At 37.3% G+C, this 20,637-nt stretch overlaps 1 protein-coding gene across 1 annotated transcript in view; it reads left to right on the top strand.

The window, feature by feature from the left end:
- The window catches only part of B3GLCT (beta 3-glucosyltransferase), a 67,646-nt gene extending 49,562 nt beyond the window's left edge, over nucleotides 1-18,084 (top strand). The window contains exons 9-15 of the mRNA XM_075742063.1: nucleotides 1,777-1,908; nucleotides 2,893-2,962; nucleotides 8,335-8,448; nucleotides 10,308-10,407; nucleotides 11,190-11,309; nucleotides 13,319-13,463; nucleotides 16,399-18,084. Coding sequence (XP_075598178.1) covers nucleotides 1,777-1,908; nucleotides 2,893-2,962; nucleotides 8,335-8,448; nucleotides 10,308-10,407; nucleotides 11,190-11,309; nucleotides 13,319-13,463; nucleotides 16,399-16,566 — 849 coding nt within the window. The 3' untranslated portion in view covers nucleotides 16,567-18,084. The remainder of the gene's footprint in view (nucleotides 1-1,776; nucleotides 1,909-2,892; nucleotides 2,963-8,334; nucleotides 8,449-10,307; nucleotides 10,408-11,189; nucleotides 11,310-13,318; nucleotides 13,464-16,398) is intronic.
- Nucleotides 18,085-20,637: the final 2,553 nt, after the last annotated feature.

Below are 20,637 nucleotides of genomic sequence, written 5' to 3'. Positions count from 1 at the left end.
GTTCCAGAAATGACTGTGTACAGGTAGTTGGGATTTTCTGAGGATGTTGAGACCTAAGTGAGATGGGCAGGAAAATAATCATCTATAACTTAGAAGTCTGTAATTGGTTTGGTGGCTTGGGCTTGTCCAGACCATACTTAATGCTTTTGGTTTGTGCTGAGTTCTTCCTGAATGCTGGGGAGAAGGAAATAGTATGCCCTTTTAGTAATAGCCTAACGATCACGTTATTTGCTAAAAGAGGAGCTGAATTCTGACTTGAGGTTGGGGTTGGTTTAAAGCTAACAGTTCCTAAGTAGGCATAAAACAGTGAAAAGGAAACTCATTTTCATTGTCTTTGGGGTGTGCTGGGTCTGGTCCCATATTCCAGTGAAGCACTTAAGTTGTTTTCTCTGCAAGAGTCATTGGGGATATGTGTAATTAACATGGGAAACAGGAACTAGAACCCAAGACTGATTTTCCTCCCTCGGAGGAGTCTCATTCCCACTGTGCTGCAGAGTCAGAATCCCCTTCACTATGCTGTCTTGTTGGTTCCATGAATCTTATTTTTTGCACAGTAACTCAGTTTCATTAGTTAACATGGAGAGTCTCTGTCCCAGAATATCTCTGGTTTGTTCGTGTAGCCACCATTTTGAAAACTAGAAGCTGTAACTTCTGGCTGAGTTAGGCAGAAGCAAACCTAGAACCCAGATCTCCTACATCTTGAGTATATGCTCAAAAAGCTCTTGTCCAAAGATGCTTTCACATCTTTGGCCTATCCTCAAGAGAGACTAAGAGAGAATTGGGAGTGTATGGCAGTGCAGCTGGGAAGCCCTGAATCCACATACTTACTGAGATACTATTTTCTGCCTTTTAGATTTTTAAGAACTTCATTTTGTTCTTACAAGTTTCTGAAGAGTTTTATATAAAATGAAGTTAATGTTTTAATTGGTCTGAGGTAGGCACCCAGCGTAGAACGTTTCTGCCTGAATACTTAGTCTGGCAAAGTTGCAAGCAGTGTAAAAGTATTGCAATAGAAATACTGGGCAAGTCTAAGTATTCTTGATGTGTCATGAAGTACAGATTGAAATATTTTTATTTTTATTATGAATTGAATGTAAATACAAAGGGGTGGGGGTTTTATCTTCTTCAGACATCCCTGGTTTGGTTCTTCCTTTTTCTCTCTAAATTTTGGCTGGCTTTTTTTTTGTGTTGTTGTTGCATTTAAAATGGTCAAGATTCTTCTATAGGATAGCATATCTATTACATTATCCTTCATTGTATTTTACAGTTTCTCAGAATTTCAGTACTGATTTTGAGCATTTTAAATTGTCATCAGAGAACAGGTCTGTTTTGAAAAGCTGAAAATTGCCACACAGGATGAAACAGGCCTAGCTATTCCAAATTATCAAAATAATTTTAAAAGAGAAACACAATAAGGATTTTTGTTTACTTTAAAAGCAGGTGTAAATACTCACTCTGCCACTTCTTATAAAAGATAAAGATGAGTTGTTTTGACATGCTCAAATATATGAAACTAATAGTAATTCTGTGAAACAAATTTTAAAGCTTGTCTGTCTGTAGAATTTTTTTTATAGCAAAAAAAATTTACATGTTGACTCTAGGAAATGTGAGCAAGAGGTAAGGTATGCAGCTAGTTAATCAACTAAGGGACAGATCTACAGCATCCTGTATGTTTCAGTTTTCCTGTTAAGTTTGTCCTGTAATATGATTTCTTTGTATACGCTAAGAATTTTTATCCAGTTTCATTACTGATATAAATGTTTTCTATTTTGATAGATTGCCCTGTATATTTGGCAGAAAGGGGAAGGACCGCATCTTACTCCAGTGCCTGAGTTCTGCACAGATGATGTGAACTCATATAATGTTGATCGTTGTGCAACAACGTTCAGTAATTTTCTGCCACTTTGTGTAAGTAACATATTTTAAGTACCAGTTGCTTAGTAAAGGTAAAACTCCTACTAAAATGCATAATACTTGACTTTAAAAATCTCAAACCTTAAGAAAATATTTTTCAGTAATTTAAAAGGAAAAAAAAGTTTGTCCGGGCATTTATCTATTTTTTAATATGCTTTCAGCCTTCCATGGCACATGATATTTCCTGGCAAACTAGTACCACATATGCTTTAATGGGTCTTTCTACTGCAGTGTTTGAGCAGCCCATGATCTATAAAGTATTTCTCCTTACATTTCTGTGAGATACTAAAGTACAGATAATTTTTTTTGCAGATGGGAATCTAAAACTTGTTGAGGCTAAAGATAAAATGTAATATAGTATTTGGTGCATTAAAGTACAACCCATCTCTTCCACCTCTAGAAGAATACATTTATGATATTATGGGTTAACTGTCGCTAGAGGCCAAAAAATGTTCCATGCTTCCAGAAGAGCCAGAAGCTTTATGATTTCTAGGTGCCATAAAGGAAAACAAATAAAAAAGGTTAAGTGATTTTATTAGAGTTGAGAAAATTCAAAGATTTCTACTGTGTAGCATTTAAGCTTCTTTTTCCAAGTATGATACAGTTCAACATGTTCTCATAGTGATTAATTTCAAAGAAATTAAGAAAACATTCTTCAGATTAATCATTCTTAGTTCAACAGCTTCTGCTGCTCATTCTTTTTTCCTAATGATACGTGGTTTAGCTCATGTTAGGATACTACATCATTGGCAAAAGCATTTCAATAATGTTATTTCAGGAATTTTAAACCACTAGTGACCTTTTTTCTAAGAGACAAAAATGTACTTTCTACTGTATTACTGGTACACTATTCTACTTGATATGCTGTACAATGAAAAGGTATTTTCTGTTTTATTGTATGTGTGGACATACATATCCTATAAAATGTTACAGACAGAGCCTGCAATTACAAAATTCTTTTTTGTTCTGTTCATGTAGGGAGAGCCAGTGAAAAAGGAAGATGTCTTTGTTGCTGTAAAAACATGTCAGAAATTTCATGGAGACAGAAGTAAGTTGTTGGTTAGTCAAGGTGGTAGTTCTGTGATGTAGTTTATGAAATTAATATTTAAAAACAAGCTGATAGCTTTGTCTCTGTAGCTTTTTGGGAGTAAATTTTTGCAAAATCCACTGGGAAACATGAAAGCTTTCTTAGTACAGAATCACAGAACAGTAGGGGTTGGAAGGGACCCCTGGAGATCATCTACTCCAATCCCCTGCTAAAGCAGGATCACCCAGAGCAGGTTGCACAGGATCACATCCAGGCGGGGTTTGAATATCTCCAGAGAAGGAGACTCCACAACCTCTCTGGGCAGCCTGTCCCAGTGCTCGGTCACCCTCGGAGTGAAGTTTTTCTTCATGTTCAGATGGAACTCCCTGGATTCCAGTTTGTGCCCGTTGCCCCTTGTCCTGTCACTGAGCACCACTGAAAAGAGTCTGGCCCCTTCCTCTTGACATTTGCCCTTTAGATATTTATAGGTATTGATGAGATCCCCTCTCAGTCTTCTCTTCTCCAGGTATTCTTTAGGTAGAATTTTTTTTGCTGTTCAGAGTTCTTCAGGAGAGCTCTGAAATGTTTAAGATAAAAAGTTTTGAGTGTTTGATGTTTCATCATTAGTGATGGGTTGGGAAAAAATTTTGAATTGAATACCTAAATTAAAAATATGCATGAAGTTAGCTTATATGGTTGTATATTGGAGCTGTTGCAATATTAATTAATATAGCATCTGTTGATATCCTTCAGTGTGTTTCCCCCAGATAATTGGTTCAGTTCTGTTCCTTGTACTAGCAGTGACAATTGTGCAGCTGTTTGGTGGCTGATTTAGAAATCTGAACAAGCTTAAAGCTCTCTCCCCTCCTCCTTCCTTTTGTCCTGCCCTCCCCTCCAGTAAAATATTGAACAGCTTACTGCTTCTATCTATCGTCACCTATGCAATTGGATGTGCATAGGTGTTCTGCAATGCTTGGAATAGGAAATTTTGTCTCTTGTAGAAATGTGGTCATCTGTAGTACTTTGTCTGAGCCGTAGCCCAGATCAAGAATCTCCCAGGTGTGCAACCAATGGAGAGTGTTTCATCTGAAAATTGTAGTGTTATACAAGTAATGATAGTCACCATGAAAATATGACCATGATATCCATGGTAAAAACAACAACGAAAAAGAACCTAGCACATCCCTACAAGATATGTCCAGTGGGTATTAACTTCCTTCTCAGAGGCACAGAAAATAAAGACACAGACACTCAGCTTCAGCTAATACACAGTCAGGCTCAGCTAAGTTGAGGTAGATCCAGTGTCTACAAAACTTGGAATGAAAATTTCTAAATCCATTGATTTAACAAAAGACACTCTACCTACTTGATGCCACCTACCAGTACATTCTAGTTTAATTCTAGATATTTTGTTAATAAAGAATTTCAGGAATTGATTTTTTCCACAAATTTACTTGAATTTTGTGTGCACTTGAATATTCCAGGTATGTAATATAGTCACCATTACACTTAGTTTGTTCATAAGCTTAATTTAAAATTATTATTATTGGCAAAAAAAATTGATAATGAAGTAATAGCTAGAAGTTGTACCAAATTTTAGGGGCGGTTTGCCATATCTATTTTCAGAGGACAGGATGAAGATAAGTCCCCCTTTGCTAGTGCATCAAAACCTGTGTAGGTTCTATCACTTCTAAATTTAGCCTATTTACCAGTTGCTGGGGTTTTTTCTTCCAAATAAGATTTATGGATTTTTTTTTTCTTAATGTCACTGCGCTTGATGAAGGCACATTTCTAGTATTTTAATCACCTAATCATTAGGCTATCTTTAAAGTAGCTTTTGACAAAACAAAATTGACTGTCCTGTAACTGGAGTTCACTGAAGAGTTCTCCTTTCTGGATCCATGTTTATTTTATTATATCATACTTAAAACAAAAAAAAACTCAAACCAAAACCCAAACCTAGAAAGTCAGAGAAGAACATAAGGCTTCAAAAAGATAGTGTAAACATCCTTCAAGAAACACCTGTTGAAGACTGAGGAAAATTCTTGAACTTTCCTCACAGCTTCCAGTGTTATGCAATAGAGGATAATCTTACTCAAGATTTTGAAAAATTAATGGATGCCAGCTTCAGAGAGCTCCTTTTACCTGGTAAGTCATTTTCTATTGTATGCCAAAAACTGCATTAGTGCAACATTAAGACTTGGAATTCAATGCAGCTAAATTTTACTTCAGAATTCACTTCAGATACAACTCTCCTTCTTACACATACAGTATACGGTTATATAAGAAACTTTCAAGACTGCAAATATGTGTCAAGGTTCTAGAATTAGTACAAATAAAATATAATTGAGAGCTTAGAGCTGACCTTCTAGAAGTATCTCCATAGTGCAATATTAGAATTTCCATGTGATCACAAGTATTAATACATATTGATAAATATTTGCATCAACCATTTCAGATGGTTGTTCTTTCTTTGGAACATATGAGTTGTTAGAAATGATGAAGTATTGTGGGATTCAATTTGTGGTCAACACACTGGAGAGAAGGGATGCCATCCAGAGGGACCTTGACAGGCTTGAGAGGTGGGCCCATGTGAACCGCATGAAGTTCAACAATGCCAAGAGCAAGGTCCTGCACTTGGGTCAGGGCAGTCCCAAGCACAACTACAGGTTGGATGGAGAATGGGTTGACCAGCCCTGAGGAGAAGGACTTGAGGGTTTTGGTTCATGAGAAGCTCAACATGACCCAGCAATGTGCGCTTGCAGCCCAAAAAGCCAGCTGCATCCTGGGCTACATCAAAAGAGGTGTGACCAGCAGGTCAAGGGAGGTGATTCTGCCCCTCTACTCTGCTCTCGTGAAACCCCACCTGGACTACTGCATCCAGCTCCTGAGATCTTTGAGCTGTTGGAGGGCTGTGAAGATGATCAGAGGGCTGGAGCACCTCACCTATGAAGACAGGCTGAGACAGTTGGGGTTTGTGGTGGGTTGACCCTGGCTGTAGGCCAGGTGCCCACCAGAGCCACTCTATCACTCCACCTCCTCAGCTGGACAGGGGAGAGAAAATAGAATGAAAGGCTCCTGGGTTGACATAAGGACAGGGAGAGATCACTCACCAATTACCATCATGAGCAAAACAGACTTGACTTAGAAAAAAATCATCTGATTTATTACCAAGCAAACCAGAGTAGGATAATGAGAAAAAACCCCAAATCTTAAAACACCTCCTCCACCCCTCCCTTCTTCCCGGGCTCAACTTCAGTCCCAATTTCTCTGCCTCTAACCCCCAGTTGCAGAGGGGGATGGGGAATGGGGGTTGTGGTCAGTTCATCACACGTTGTCTCTGCTGCTCCGTCCTCCTCAGGGGCAGGACTCCACACACTCTGCCCCTGCTCCAGCGTGGGGTCCCTCCCATGGGAGACAGTCCTCCACCAACTTCTCCAATATGAGTCCTTCCCGCAGGCTGCAGTTCTTCACCAACTGCTCCACTGTGGGTCCCTCCCATGGGGTGCAGTCCTTCAGGAACAGACTGCTCCAGTGTGGGTCCCCCACGGGGTCACAAGTCCTGCCAGCAAACCTACTCCAGCCTGGGCTCCTCTCTTCTCAGGGCCACAGGTCCTGCCAGGAGCCTGCTCCAGTGCAGGCTTCCCATGGGGTCACAGCCTCCTTTGGGCATCCACCTGCTCTAGTGTGGGGTCCTCCACGGGCTGTAGGTGGATATCTGCTCCTCCATGGGCTGCAGGGGGACAGCCTGCCTCACCATGGTCTTCTCCACAGGCTGCAGGGGGATCTCTGCTCTGACACCTGGAGCACCTCCTCCCTCTCCTTCTTCACTGACCTTGGTGTCTGCAAAGTTTTTCTCACATCTTCTCAATCCTCCGTCTGGCTGCAAAAGTGGCCGCACCTTTTTTTTTCCTTTACTGTGTTACCTGAGAGGCACTACCACTGTTGCTGATTGGCATGGCCTAGGCCAGCAGCAGGCCCGTCTTGGAGCCGGCTGGCATTGGCTCTTGTCGAACATGGGGGAAGCTTCTAGCAGCTTCTTTCAGAAGCCACCCCTGTAGCTCCCCCGCTACCAAAACTTTGCCACACAAACCCAGTACAGAGTTATTCAGCCTGGAGAAGAGATGGATCCAGGGAGACCTTATAGCAGCCTTCCAGTACCTGAAGGGGGCCTATAGGAAAGCTGGAGAGGGACTGTTTACAAGGGCATGGAGTGATAGGACAAGGGGTAATGAGTTTAAGCTGAAGGAGGGTAGATTTAGATTAGATATAAGGGAAAAAATCTTCACTGTGTGGGTGGTGAGGCACTGGAGCAGGTTGCCCAGAGAAGCTGTGGATGTCCCCACCCTGGAAGGTGGGGGTTGGGCCGGGTTGGATGGGGCTTTGGGCAACCTGGTCTAGTGGAGGGTATCCCTGCCCATGGCAGGGGGGTTGGAACTAGATGATCTTTGAGATCACTTCCAACCCAAACCATTCTATGATTCTGTGCTTCAGAGTAGTTGTTCATCTAAGTCCTCACCATTTCATGTTTAAAATGGAAAAAAAATCATTGATTTTAAGTTGATCATTCTCTTCCAAACACCCTGCAGATGTTTGGGGTTTTTTTGTATTACCCTTAATTTATTAATTTTGGGATATAATTTAAATATTTTTAGCATCATTATTAGAGTTTTCTATGATCAATTTTAAACATTTATGTCAAATGGCAAACTAATAAGAAAAGGATTCCTCTTGTAGAGAAGCATTAAGCAGTCCTCCTTTGAAAAGAATCTCCATGAGACAAAAATTGGTTGTATGATATTTTCAAAAGTTGTTCTGTGAGTGTGTCTGTTGAGACGGGAGCTTTTGAGCATTAAGATGACGTTGCTGTCAGATATGTATATAACACAAGTGTGGTATTTCAAAAGGTACATTTGATCTGTTTCTGATTCAGAATATTTTACATGTTTACGGTTGGATGTGCTGTTTTTAAAATGTGCATTTCAATACTGGAAGCATGATTGATCCCTGATAGTGTTCATGCTGATGTGTGCTATAAAGTCTACCATAGCAAGTGTAAAAGTAATGTGTTCCATGCTTTGGTTAGCATAAATGTAAACATCATAGTTTTCAATGTAATATGAATGAAACTATCAAACCATTTTAAAAGAAAATTTATTACTATATAAATAAAACTGCCCTGACTGGCATTCATAAAAATGTAAAATTGTTTCTCTATAAATATTGTAGGAAAGAAAACAGAAGGAACATTTAGAACCATGATCTTGTATTTGAAACAGTGCTTTCATTACCATGCAAAGGAATTTGCCGGTTAACAAGGTGCATAAATTATTTGATCAGGTACTTATTTTAATCAAGTTACTTATGTTTCAATGTCAATGATTGTTTTGCAGTACCCGTTGTAAAGCAGACTTGGGAACGAGAAGCTGCCCTTCTTGAATACTACAGTGATTATGCTGACATCTCCATTCCTACTATAGATTTAGGCATACCTAATACTGACAGAGGTGAGCTATTAACTGTTGTTTTCAGTTTTGCACAAATAACTGTCTAAAACCGGTAAGTTTTATGGATTATATGTATATTTCATTTATAGTATATAATTTAGAAATTCTGTATTTCTATAGCACGTTTGTGCAACCTAAACTAAGAGAATGCTTTTGCCACAGAGGAGATGGATGGAGAGTACAGTTTACCTATGTAGGTAGAATGTTCTTTTCAGTAGAAACCTAAATACTGTGAGTATGAAAGCATGGTACACAGATATAATATACTCCAAGAGACAAAAATTGGTGTTGTTATTCTGGCTAAGAGTAATAACTCTTGAAATATTGACAATCTTGAGTAAGATCATCAGTGGTAGCAGAAGTCATAGATTTATGTCAAGAGACCTCAGACAGTGCCAGCTGGTTACTGAGCATAAACTACTTGCCATATGGTATTCTAATAGATGCTCGTGCCTAGTATGTCTTGATTTAAGCACAAAACTAAATGTTAAGATTGGAAGATCTTTTTATGACAAATAATGTGGTTTTAAAGTAATTTACTTTGTGTTTGAATAGGAAAAAAAGGTATGAATATGATGGCTTCCATGAGTTTATTAATTTTAGGGCTTTTTCTTTCATTTGATCTATTGTTCTGAGGCTTATAGTGTCTGCCACAGGCTATTATCTTCTGAATTAGAGGTGTCCAAGCTGTGGCCTGTTAGCTCTATCTGGCCCACTAGGTCAGTTGTTCTGATCTCTGGATTATTTCCAGCTGTGCCCCCCCTGCCCCCCCCTTTTTTTTTTTTGTCCTCCAGAGGTTCTATTAGAGGCAAAGAGAGAGAATAGGCAGGGATTTCCATTGTACACATGCAGTGGGACCGATGGGCTACTGGCATTCTAAACTAAATATATTGTGCTGAGTTTCCACTAATACTATTTTTGTCCACCTTTTGTCATGGAATATAATATAGAAATCTTGGGTTTGATTTTGTAAATGTTTATGTATCACTCTAAATTAAGTTCCTGGTTTCACAAAATCAGCAAAGCCAGGACTTCCTTAATTTCTTAAGCTGACAGTTACTGCATTTTCTCAAAAAATATTTTAACTGGAAGTAGCTTCAAATATAGTATCCTATCTATTTTTTAATGCTTGTTTAGTAATTGTAATAATGATAGTACTAATTGCTTTAGACAATCAACTGTAATCTAGATGAATGCAGACTGATTGCAATCAGATTTTTCCAAGATTTAAAAAAGATTTAGTAGAAGCCTGAAACTTCCTGTTTCTCTTGTCCTGCTCATTCTGAAAAAGGGTGTTTCACTTCTCAACTTTGTTATAGTCTTGTGATAAATGTTAAGACCTTTCCTTGGAGGAAGTCATCAGGACCTGAGTTGCTGGTTATCAGTATGGTAGAGTAATGTCGACTTAAACGTTTACAGGCAAACAATGGACCTGTCTGATGGATCATGAAGTACTATGATGATATCTTGTTCTATTTTGCAGAACATGTTCCTCTCATACTCTCCTCATTTTACAGTTTTGGAAACTAAGAGTAGCGGTTTGCCAGGTATTGTCCAACAGCTTATAGCATAGCTGGAGTATAGCTTATTTTTCAGTTTTCCATGATTCAAAGAATTTTCATACTTCAACATCCTTCAAAAGTGTGTTCTTGCATAGAAAGCAATAATTGTGTTGGAACAATTTGTACAAATACCTTTCAGTGCTATGAAGGAACTTGCATCTCAAATATTTTACCAGTCATTTCCAAAATGTTTTGCATAGTATTGTAAAATACTTATTTAATTCATGAATAGTTGTTTATTACAAAATCTCATTTTATTTAAATTTACATATTCTGTTATTTCTCTTCCACCATTAGGTCACTGTGGGAAAACTTTTGCCATTTTGGAAAGGTTTTTGAATCATAGCTCTCCCAAAACTCCTTGGTTAGTCGTAGTGGATGATGACACACTGATAAGGTATACATTGCAATATGTCAGGAATTACCAATGTTCATGCCAATAGGAGTTTTAGCAATATCCATCTCTTCTTCTGTATTTAAGAGATACAGCTGTTTTATTAATGTAGATTTATATTCCTTCAAGAACAAAAATTCTCACTTTCCTTCAGCATTCTTTGACTGATATTAAAAACAATATAATCTTGTAACTTGATAAAAAGTATGCATATTAGTGGCAGGTACTTGCATTTGTTAGAAAATTAGATCCCATTCACATGAAAACTGACACTGCAGTATAAGCGAAATAAGGTACATTGATCAACCAGCAGGATCACATGGCCACGAACAGGAGAATAAGTGGTTCAAGATAGCACTTTACATTAAATGATGTGACAGAAGAAGAATTTGGAAAAGGCTATAACCATAGATAAAGCAATATTCATATAACTAAATCTACCTTTTTGTTTTTCAGTTTCTGGGGAAAAAAGATAATTTGCAAAGATCTTGCCATTGTTTGAAAAAAATAATTTCATGTTTTCTCTGAGATGAGACTCGGAAAAATATTCTTCTGAAAAATATTTTTAAGCTAATTGATTCATCATTTGACCAAATTCAGTGATCATATCTCATAGTAAATAACCAATCATAAATTTCTGTTTAAAAGTTTGCATCTCTGTTTTTTGTAGAATTGCTCCTGCCATTTTTGTGCTATTTACTAGAATGCCATTTAGGCTAGCAATGTCTGTTTCAAAATGAATGTCTGCGTGATGTGATTTTTTTTAATGGATTTTTGTATTATAGTATCTTCAGGCTCCGAAAATTGCTCAGCTGCTATGACCCAAATGAACCAGTATTTCTTGGAGAGCGTTATGGTTACGGCTTGGGAACAGGAGGATATAGTTATATCACTGGCGGCGGAGGGTAATTTATTTAAACTGAGATCTACGTCAGTCCCTGCTTTGAATGCAAATGTTTTGAATTACAACACAAATCAGTTGCAACAGAGACAGTGATGTTTCCTAGTACAATTAAAATGTAAAGATGCTCGAAGACCCAAATGTATTAACTAGTAAAAAGTTGTGTTGCTCATTGGGAACAGATCTGTAGAGCAAACCAGTTGGTGCCAAGGACCATGCATGTTTCAGGAGGGGTCATTTCAGCTTGACTGGTCCTGTGAATTGAGTGCCTATTGTCAGTTTTCTGCACCACATGTTCTACTGATAAACTTCATGCAGCCATGTTTCATCTGATAGAATTCATTCTGCATACTCAGAGACCATCTTACAATGTGATTCAAAGTGTAGTAAAAAATTTGGCTTAAATTAACACGTATATGAAATTTCAGGTTGGCTCATATTGCAATAAGAACAATCCTAAGACTCTGGTCTGTCCATCTTGTGAGTCTAAAGCAAGTAGTGTGGGCATCTGAATGTCCTTAGTGTCTTTCTCTGTGAAAATGGCTATAGTAACTTATTAGATTCTTATCCATCCATGAGTAAGTAAGAATCAATTGACTAGTCTTCTGTTTTGGGTTTTGGGGTTTTTTTTTTTTCATAGTTGGCATAAGATCCATCTTAAGTAGGGTTTATGCTTCACTTAAGAAACAAACCTTCTACTGGTGCTGGTATGTTTGTTGGTCACCAGTCCTATGCTTCTTTATCTTTTTAGTGTTTATCTCTTAGTTCCTATTCTGTCTTCTAGATATGGAAGTCTGGGGGATATTTTCATCCTCTGATTAGAGCAGATAGAGGCACAGATCACCCATCTTATCCACCCTAATTTTGAGAAGGTTCATTTTAAGTGAAGAATTCTATAGGACTGAAGGGATATAGTTCAGATAATCAACTAACAAGTATATTCCCCAAACATGTGCAATTTACATCACACCTACTTTTTTTTTTTTCATTTTTCTTTTCTTTTCTTCCCAAGACTCTAGGTTATTATTCCTTCTCTATTTGATCGGAGTACTGAGATATGACTTCCTAGTGTGCTCTCCTTTTTTTTTTTTTTTTTTTTTTTCTTTTTATGGTACATGCAGTGTTCAAAGTTGCAATGATAGTGATGAAGTCTTTTACAACTTTAATCTGTCAATATTCTCAGGTCAGTCTTTTTGCCTTAGCATTCGGTATTTATAGAACTTTTGCCATGTCCCAGTGTCAAGCAAAGGATTGTCATACAGTGAATGAACTCTTGAAGCCATGAAGAGATTTCAGAGTGTGAATTTTCTTAGTGTAACTTGTAGTAGCTAGAGAACCCTGTATTCTGATCGAACTGGGTGTATGATGTAACTTCAGAGAAGGCAGCTATGGAATACTAGACAAGAGCATGTTCCCTCAGCTGTTGAATTTAGGACATCATCATGTCTATTGAAGGCTTATTTTAGCAATAATGATCTAACAGCTCCAGGCTCTGGTTGATATTTAGATGAGCAAGAAAGTTAGGATGAACAGAAGAGCCTTGCAACGGCTTCAAGGAACATTTTTCACTTATGGAGAGAACTCTGTATAACCAAGGATTCAAGGAATGACATTTCAGGTTTAGAGTTCTTTTCATGTAATTGCTATATAATAACTAACTGGACAATACATTTGAGTAAGATAGAGGAGAATATCCCTTGAAAGTCCTGGCCAAATTTAGGAGGAATTATCAGCTGCGGTAAAAATGGTGGCTAGCCAAGTAATTGTTGGAATAACAACAATTGGCATAATTACTGTAATTAATATTCATTATATAAAGTAATTATCTTTCAGAAAATGCCTCTTGCACTACTTGTCAGTATTGACTTCTCAAATTTTGACATTTCAGATATGTCTGAGGGGCTACATTTTGTCTTGCAGTTTTATATAATTTATCAATATTTATTAATTACAGGCATTTGGTTTCTCTATTAGTTATTGTCTTATATGTTTCCTTTGCTTTTTTTTATTCAGGATGGTTTTCAGCAGAATAGCTGTTCAGAAACTACTTGCTAGTAAATGCCGGTGTTACAGCATGGACGCACCTGATGATATGGTCCTTGGGATGTGTTTCAGTGGCTTAGGAATCCCTATAACACATAGTCCACTTTTCCATCAGGTCAGAGAGTTATTTTTACTAGTATTTAAAATGTATTTCATTCTTTTAAGTATACACATAAAACAGGACTCATAAATATTGCAAACTCAGTCAATGTGTAATAATGATAACCAAGATGATGCTGCTATACCTTATTTTTCTCCAGAACAAGTTTGATCTAGCAAGTAAGAATATTCTCAAAGCATGGATTACTGTAATGCTTTAATAGTTTATAAGATATGTCAGTTACCCTGTGACAACATTTTATAAAAACCACACTTTATAAAAAAATGCAGAGATGGGAACTTTGAAAAGCAAATAGAATTCAGAGCCACATGCTTTAAATACTTGTGATATGTCGTCTAAGAAAAGAAAAAAAAAAACAACACCGCAATACTTTTTCAGGTAATGGAGAACTGACTGTGAAATTTTTCAGTAAATTTGTCTTTTCTACTTATCCAATTTTTCTATTGATTCAGTGTTTACTATTCTGAAATAGCTCATGAGTGAAAATATAACATGTAACACTATTCCCAGAACTCATGCTTTTGTGGTGGTTTCTGAAGAATAGTATAAATATGATAAATTGCACTGTGCTAGCACAAGGCAAAAAGAGGTCACAAAACATAATTTTCTTGTGAGTATATTCTCCAGTTTGGGAGAAGTGTGTTGGAAAACATTTGAATCTTGTTTCTGTCTTCCAGAATATTTAACAATCTAACTGTAGTGTCACAGTGGAAAACACAATGCATTGAGTCCCACAGAGATTTGCTGCCTCGTAAACCAAATAAACACTTTACCTTCCTTCCATGGCATTAAAGAGAAGAAGCACTTACGTTTTTTCCCAAACAGTGCACAACTGTTTTAAAAATCAGCATTTAAATCAGTGTGGTGTTCGATATTGTTCCGCTGTTAATCTAGTTTAAAAACTGGGAAGACCTGCGTTGCAGATATGAACTGAGATTAAGATAACCAGCTACCTGAAAATTAATAAATTGCCATGTAATTCAAAGCAGCTGTTGGTGGGAGGAAAAGGTTTGCTATTTAAATTATCAGATTTTCCTAGAGAAATGAGAAGACTGAGAATGCACTATTCAGTATTTTAATTCCTTGTCGTATTAAAAAAATCCTGTCTATTTACTTTCCTGTTTTGTTTATTATCACTTACTCCTTTCAGTATAGAAAGAAGACAAGTAATGCATCTTAAAAAATCAACAGAATTACTGAACTGTTTGGGCTTGCACAGGTGTTTTTAAAAAACCCCACACCACCTAATTAAAGGAGAGTTGGAAATAACAGAAGACATTTTACAGATTTGTAGGAATGGTCCTTATACAACAAAACATAGCACTTCCTTGTAATCCTTAATGGTGTGCATCTGATATGGAATCATTTTGAAAGTGAAATCCTAGCAGTTTGATTTTTCCACCTAGAAAATTACACTTGAATTGTAATTCATCTTTACTGTCACTTATAATGAATTCTTATTTAACATACCTTGAACAGAAATTAACCCTGGGGGGAAGACTACTGAATAAAAATTGAGTGTGCTTATTCTACAAATTCCACTATTATGCAACAAATATTTTTAAAATGAGAAAACCAAAATTAGATTTTCTGTCAACCAGAAAATCATTTTTTAAAGACTTGACTGAAATATTATGATGTGCAATGTTCTTTGAAGTACGCTAATCCAAAATTGCACTGAGTATATATTATGAAACAGAAGCAAAGATACCTTCATTACTAGAGTGTGTATGATGTAACAGTGTTTGCTCTTTCTTAATGGTTTCTTGTTTGCTACATGCTAAGGTAGGCACGTATTCTGTAACCTGTTCCAGAGGCGTCTGACATGATGAGACTCTTTAAGAGAACAGGAATCTTCCCATGTTGAGTAGCAGTCAGGATTGTGGTCTGAAAATATAAAATCTGGGCAAGAACAATGTGTTTGGCTTTTGTAGAATACCATATACAAATTCTAGCACAAAAAACCCCACAAAACCCAAAACAAACCAAAAAAACCCATCCAAAGATTACAACAGTTGATTCCACAAAATATAAGGAGGAAGAAATTCAGGGAATTTATATCTTGTTAACCACCTGTAAAATGGTATGATTCTCAGAGAGCAATGTAATAAATACAATAGTTATCAGAGCAGATCTCATGCTTTCAAGATTATCAAAACACCGGCATTTTGTCTATAGCTCAATGAAAAGGTGATTGATTTTCAAACAGCAAAAAACTTTGGTCTCAGATATCTAAAAACAGTGTCTATCCAAAGTAAATTGTAGTAAATTCTTCAGGTTTTTTGAACCAAAATATTCTTCAAAATTTTTTAAAAGCCTTGAGGGAGATAAGCTCCCTCTTGATTTCTCCAATGGAATTTTTAAAAATAAGCACTTTGTGGTTTAAAAATCAAAATTAAAAATCTCTATATACTCAGATTTTTTATGTCAAATTCTGTTGCCTGATTTTATGACTGGAGTGTATAGGGAACTGTATGAAGAACGCAGCATGTAGAATTCATTAATACTGCCCTAAGTGGGTGAAGTGTGCAGTATTAAATCAGTTTCTAGCTTAGGCATCAAATCAGTGATTCAGTATCCAAATCAGTTAAATTTTCTTCTTGTATATTTAAAAAGATGCAATACAAACTACACCGTTTATCACTTGCTTTCAGAGGTGGTGACCATTTCATCCTGAGAAGTAGGGCGTATTTAATATCAGTGTACTTTGTAGCATGATGACTGCAGCACAAGTTGAAGATCTAAACTAATGCCTATTGATTGATTTAATAGAATGACGTAAAAACCCCTTCGTTATCATACTATATATTTTGTCAGTGCCACATTGCTCTGTTATGATACAGAGGCCATTGAATGGTGATACTTTCTTTTTCTAAAATTATTCTTCATCACTGAGTACTAGTGGTTTTGGTTTATTCTTCCACCTTAGGCACGACCAATGGACTACCCAAAAGACTACCTTTCTCACCAAATTCCAGTATCATTTCACAAGCATTGGAATATTGATCCAGTGAAGGTATATTTCACATGGCTGGCACCAAACACGGAAGAGTCACTTAATGGAAAGAAAGTTGGATATAACAGGGAGGATTTATAAGCAGTAGAAGAGTTTAAGTGCTGATTGATGTACTTGCAGATGGGAGACAAGTCACTACTGTGATTTTTTTGTTATTGTTGTTCTCATGTTGTTCATCTGTTCATGACATAGAAGACAATGCTTTGTTCCTGCTTGTTACATTCCTTCAGAGCAATGGAAGAAGGCACCTAATTGACTTTTCGATTCTTTGTTACACTTGATTTCTTTCTAAAATGTTTTTGGACTTTGTATACAAATGAACTGACACACATTTAAAATGTCTCATACAACATTATCTGTGTTCTGAGTGGGACTCAGCGTTTGAGTCAGCACCAATTTACATCTCCGTCCTTTGTTCTCTCAAAAGCTAAAGTGATGTATTTGGGAGCCTAATATTGAACATGAGTTGAACATCTATTGAACGTCATCTCTCATTGACCTACAGAAAACAGTTCTCTCAACTGTTCTGGAACAGGTTCTTGATAAAAAAGAGCGGAAACATGACTTTGTTTCTGTGACCAGGAGCTAGATTGCGTGAAGGCTATGTTCCTTTCTACTCATTTCACATAGAAATACTGTAGTTCCCTGGGATAGGTGGACCAAGCGTGAACCACTGTTGTACCTTTTAAGTTTATTAGCATTTGTGAGGAATGTCATGTTCAAAATCGAAAAAAAAGGTTAAGGACAGGGATTTCTTACGTGGCCACGAGAGGTCGCTGTGGCTCCTTGAGAAACTTAAGTCACTGTGTATCTATTTGGCAAGTATAAATGTGACTCTTAAGGATTTTTGCAGAACTAACACTTCAGTATTTCTGATGTGTGCATTTCAATAGTATATGGATGCCAGCTTTAATATTTTGTAGTATTCCTAATTTATATCATCAAGATATGTAATTTTATGCATATAACATGTAAAGAGTGATTCATATTTAAAATGGTCTTGATTTTTTTTTCTTTGAGGAATTCAGTTTTGTAAAAATGTTTGTACAAAAACTAGCTTTAGTATGTTCTAAACTAATTTTTATACTGTAAAACAGCTCCTTTTAAGGTGACAGTATATGGCACTTGTATGCTGTTATTTAACTTTGCTTGCTGTATTGTAACCAAATACAGGGTTTTAAAGCCATACTGCTGCAGTAATTTGTGATTTGTTTTTGTTGGTTTTTTTCTTTTAGCAGGTTAAAAATTGATTCCACTCCAAAGTAATGCAATACTTGCTCTTAAGTCGAAGTAGAGGAGCCACTGATTCCTCTTTCAGTAATAACTGAAGTTGTATAAACATTTGTTTGTGAGTGTAGCTTGTGGAATTTTAAGCATTTGAATAGCAAGCACATATTCATAATAGATTCAAATTCTGATTAAATGGGAGCAATTCATGTTACGTCTTTTTCCTTTTCTCTTCCCACTATCAGTGCCTTAAACAGTAGACGTTTTACTGATACCAGGAGTATGTTCTCTGGTACCATGGGTGAATTGTTAATTATGTTTGCTGTTTAGAACTGTGAGAGCTGAAAACTGAATAAAAGCTTTCTTGTTTAACCTTTTGTGCCTTCTTCCTCTTTGCAAACCGAGTACAGGATTATTTAAGCACCCATATCATAATTGTTTCACCTGAGTAGTATTCTGTAGTCAGTTGTACTAAAAAGCATCTTAAACTTTTTTTATATATGTGTGTGTGTATATATAGGTGTTTATATACTGTCCTGACATGTTTCCCCAGATTAGGTTAATTAAAGTCTCTAGTTTTGTGCAAATGAAAAATGCTTTTGCAGTGGGCACCTCGTGTGATTGGGAAACTTGATCCTATCACAAAATATACGTCATTATCAAATTCTCCAAAGGTCTTGCAAGGTAGTCCAATCACTTCCAGCTTCAAACTGGTGATATTTCACATCTCCTTGGGCCGGGTTGAAGGCAGAATAAGTCAGGCAAAAACGACTGGCTTTGGGTCTACGCTGTGTTGCACTTGCAGGCTTCTGTCTTATGTAGAGATTGGGGGGCATCAACTCATTCCTTGCTTGCTTACTCAGGCTTTTACTTGTGGTCTGACAAATGTAATAGTAGCTGTTTAAAGTCCATCTTTTCTCTTGCCCTTAGCTCTGGGTTTTACTGCAAGGATTCTGGAGGTGTTAGTGAGTGTTAGACTTCTGATTCCCATCTTCATAGTTTCGAAAGCACTGAAGCAGTAATTTACTCAAGTATTCTGCCCCCAAAATTACTTTTGAGACATAGCAAATGATATGCAAAAATACTAAAATACTAAAAAGTTTTAAGATTTTTTTTTTCAAGCAGAGGATCCCAGAGAGTTTCTGAAAACAAGATGTGAAGCCTTCTATATTAAATTTAGTTTTAGAAGACTCAGCAAGGCTGTCACTGTCTGAAACGTAAAGACAAAATTGCACCGTAATGAGCCTGAAGAGTACTAATGTTTCTAAGGAAAATTAAGGGGATTATAAATGGTATAATGTTAAACCAAAGCAAGAGATGGGTAATTCACAACTCACTTATATAGCAGGCAGATTAAAACAGGACTGTAAAGTTGATTGACTGCTTGAAGTTCCCTTTTCTGGGACATTCCAGAATTGTGTGAAAAAAGAAAATCTGGGAATCATTACTGACTGTTTCTTTTTAATGTTTATAATATAGAAAATGACCATGTATTAAAATATTTCTTTCAGGGCATTCTCCTGATAATTTATTTGGTTGGCTGGTTAATCTGCTTTCAGAAGTCAAAAAAAAAAAAAAAATCTTGAAATACTGATGCCTTCAATATAGCAGGACATGTAAATGATGAGAGATGAAGTATTTGAGTCCCACATTTGATTACAAGTGAGAATGAGGGCTGTGAATCCATTTTTATTTCCCTACATCTGCGGATGGCCCAGCAGGCATGGAGGGACCCAAAAGGAATGGACCTTTGTTTCTTCCTTCGTGAGAAGGAAAATGGGCAGGAATCAGAGGCAGCTCGCTAGCTAGGTAACTTTCTTTTTGTGTAGGAAAACTTTGCCCTAAACACCAGCTCTAATGACTGCTGGCTGGAGGGAGGAGTCCAAATGACTTTCTTTTCAGTTCCTTAATTTCTCATAGTTTAGGACTTTCGTTATCATGGCTGGAACTAGAATATGTCTCAGGCAGAAGCCCAAGACGCCGTTCCGTTAGATTCCTGGAAAGTGAGATCAGCATTGGGTAAGGACTGCCGTAACAGGCTACTGTGAAGCGCCTCCAAAGCTAGTAATGCCACTTTGTTACCAAAACCCACGGAAAAGTAGTAAGAGGTTTGCTTTCTACATGGTAAAACTCTGAAGGCTTTTGTGCATTGGACTCCATGATAATAAGTATATTTGAGTTTGCTGTAATGGAATTGCTTCTGCTTATTGTTGATAGGAAACTAAAGGAGAAATTTAGAATAATGAGCAAAATGTTTTGTGATGATGCCACCTCATCCTACATTTACCGAGGAAACTAAGAGCACTTGAATCTCTGCCGTTAATGCTGCCTGGTGCAGCTCTGGCGCTCAGCTCTTAGGTCACAGCACCATGGTTGCTTCACCCTCCCCACTACCCAGGTGCACGCACCTGCCTGGTCAGTATAGAACAAATTCACCTCCTCAGTCACACTGAGGGTGATATCCTTAAGTAATCATTTCATTTAGCAAAAAATAGACGCGATATTGATTTGTAGGTAGTTATTTTTTCTGTTTCAGTTTGTGTCGTTATGTGCATGTATAAAGACTACCTTTGTTAGTACACAGTCTTACAGTGACTAACCTTGATGATATAAATTCTGTCCTGAGAAGAAAATTCCTTACACACTTCAAATCTCAGTCTGTGGTTTACAGGAAAAGACCTGTGGGCCTAATGACCCCACGGGACTAGAGGAGGCAGCGGGAGGTGAACTGTCTCTTTGCATCTCGCTGCTCTTGCCGAGTCCCTTGACTCATACCTGTTCCTTTGTGTGCTTCTTAGTCAGGAAGCAGCAGTGTCTCCATTGCAATCAGCAGAAGAAATCTCATGAGATTAACTAGCACCTGCATTTGGATGGCAAGAATGAAACAGCTCTGGTGGAGTGCCTGTGTACTGGTTAGTTCTGAAC

This window comes from Balearica regulorum, chromosome 1, assembly GCF_011004875.1.
Source record: "Balearica regulorum gibbericeps isolate bBalReg1 chromosome 1, bBalReg1.pri, whole genome shotgun sequence".
Classification (NCBI taxonomy): domain Eukaryota; kingdom Metazoa; phylum Chordata; class Aves; order Gruiformes; family Gruidae; genus Balearica; species Balearica regulorum.
The sequence above is the reverse complement of the archived record's forward strand: the minus strand, read 5'-3'. Positions and strand labels throughout refer to the sequence as shown.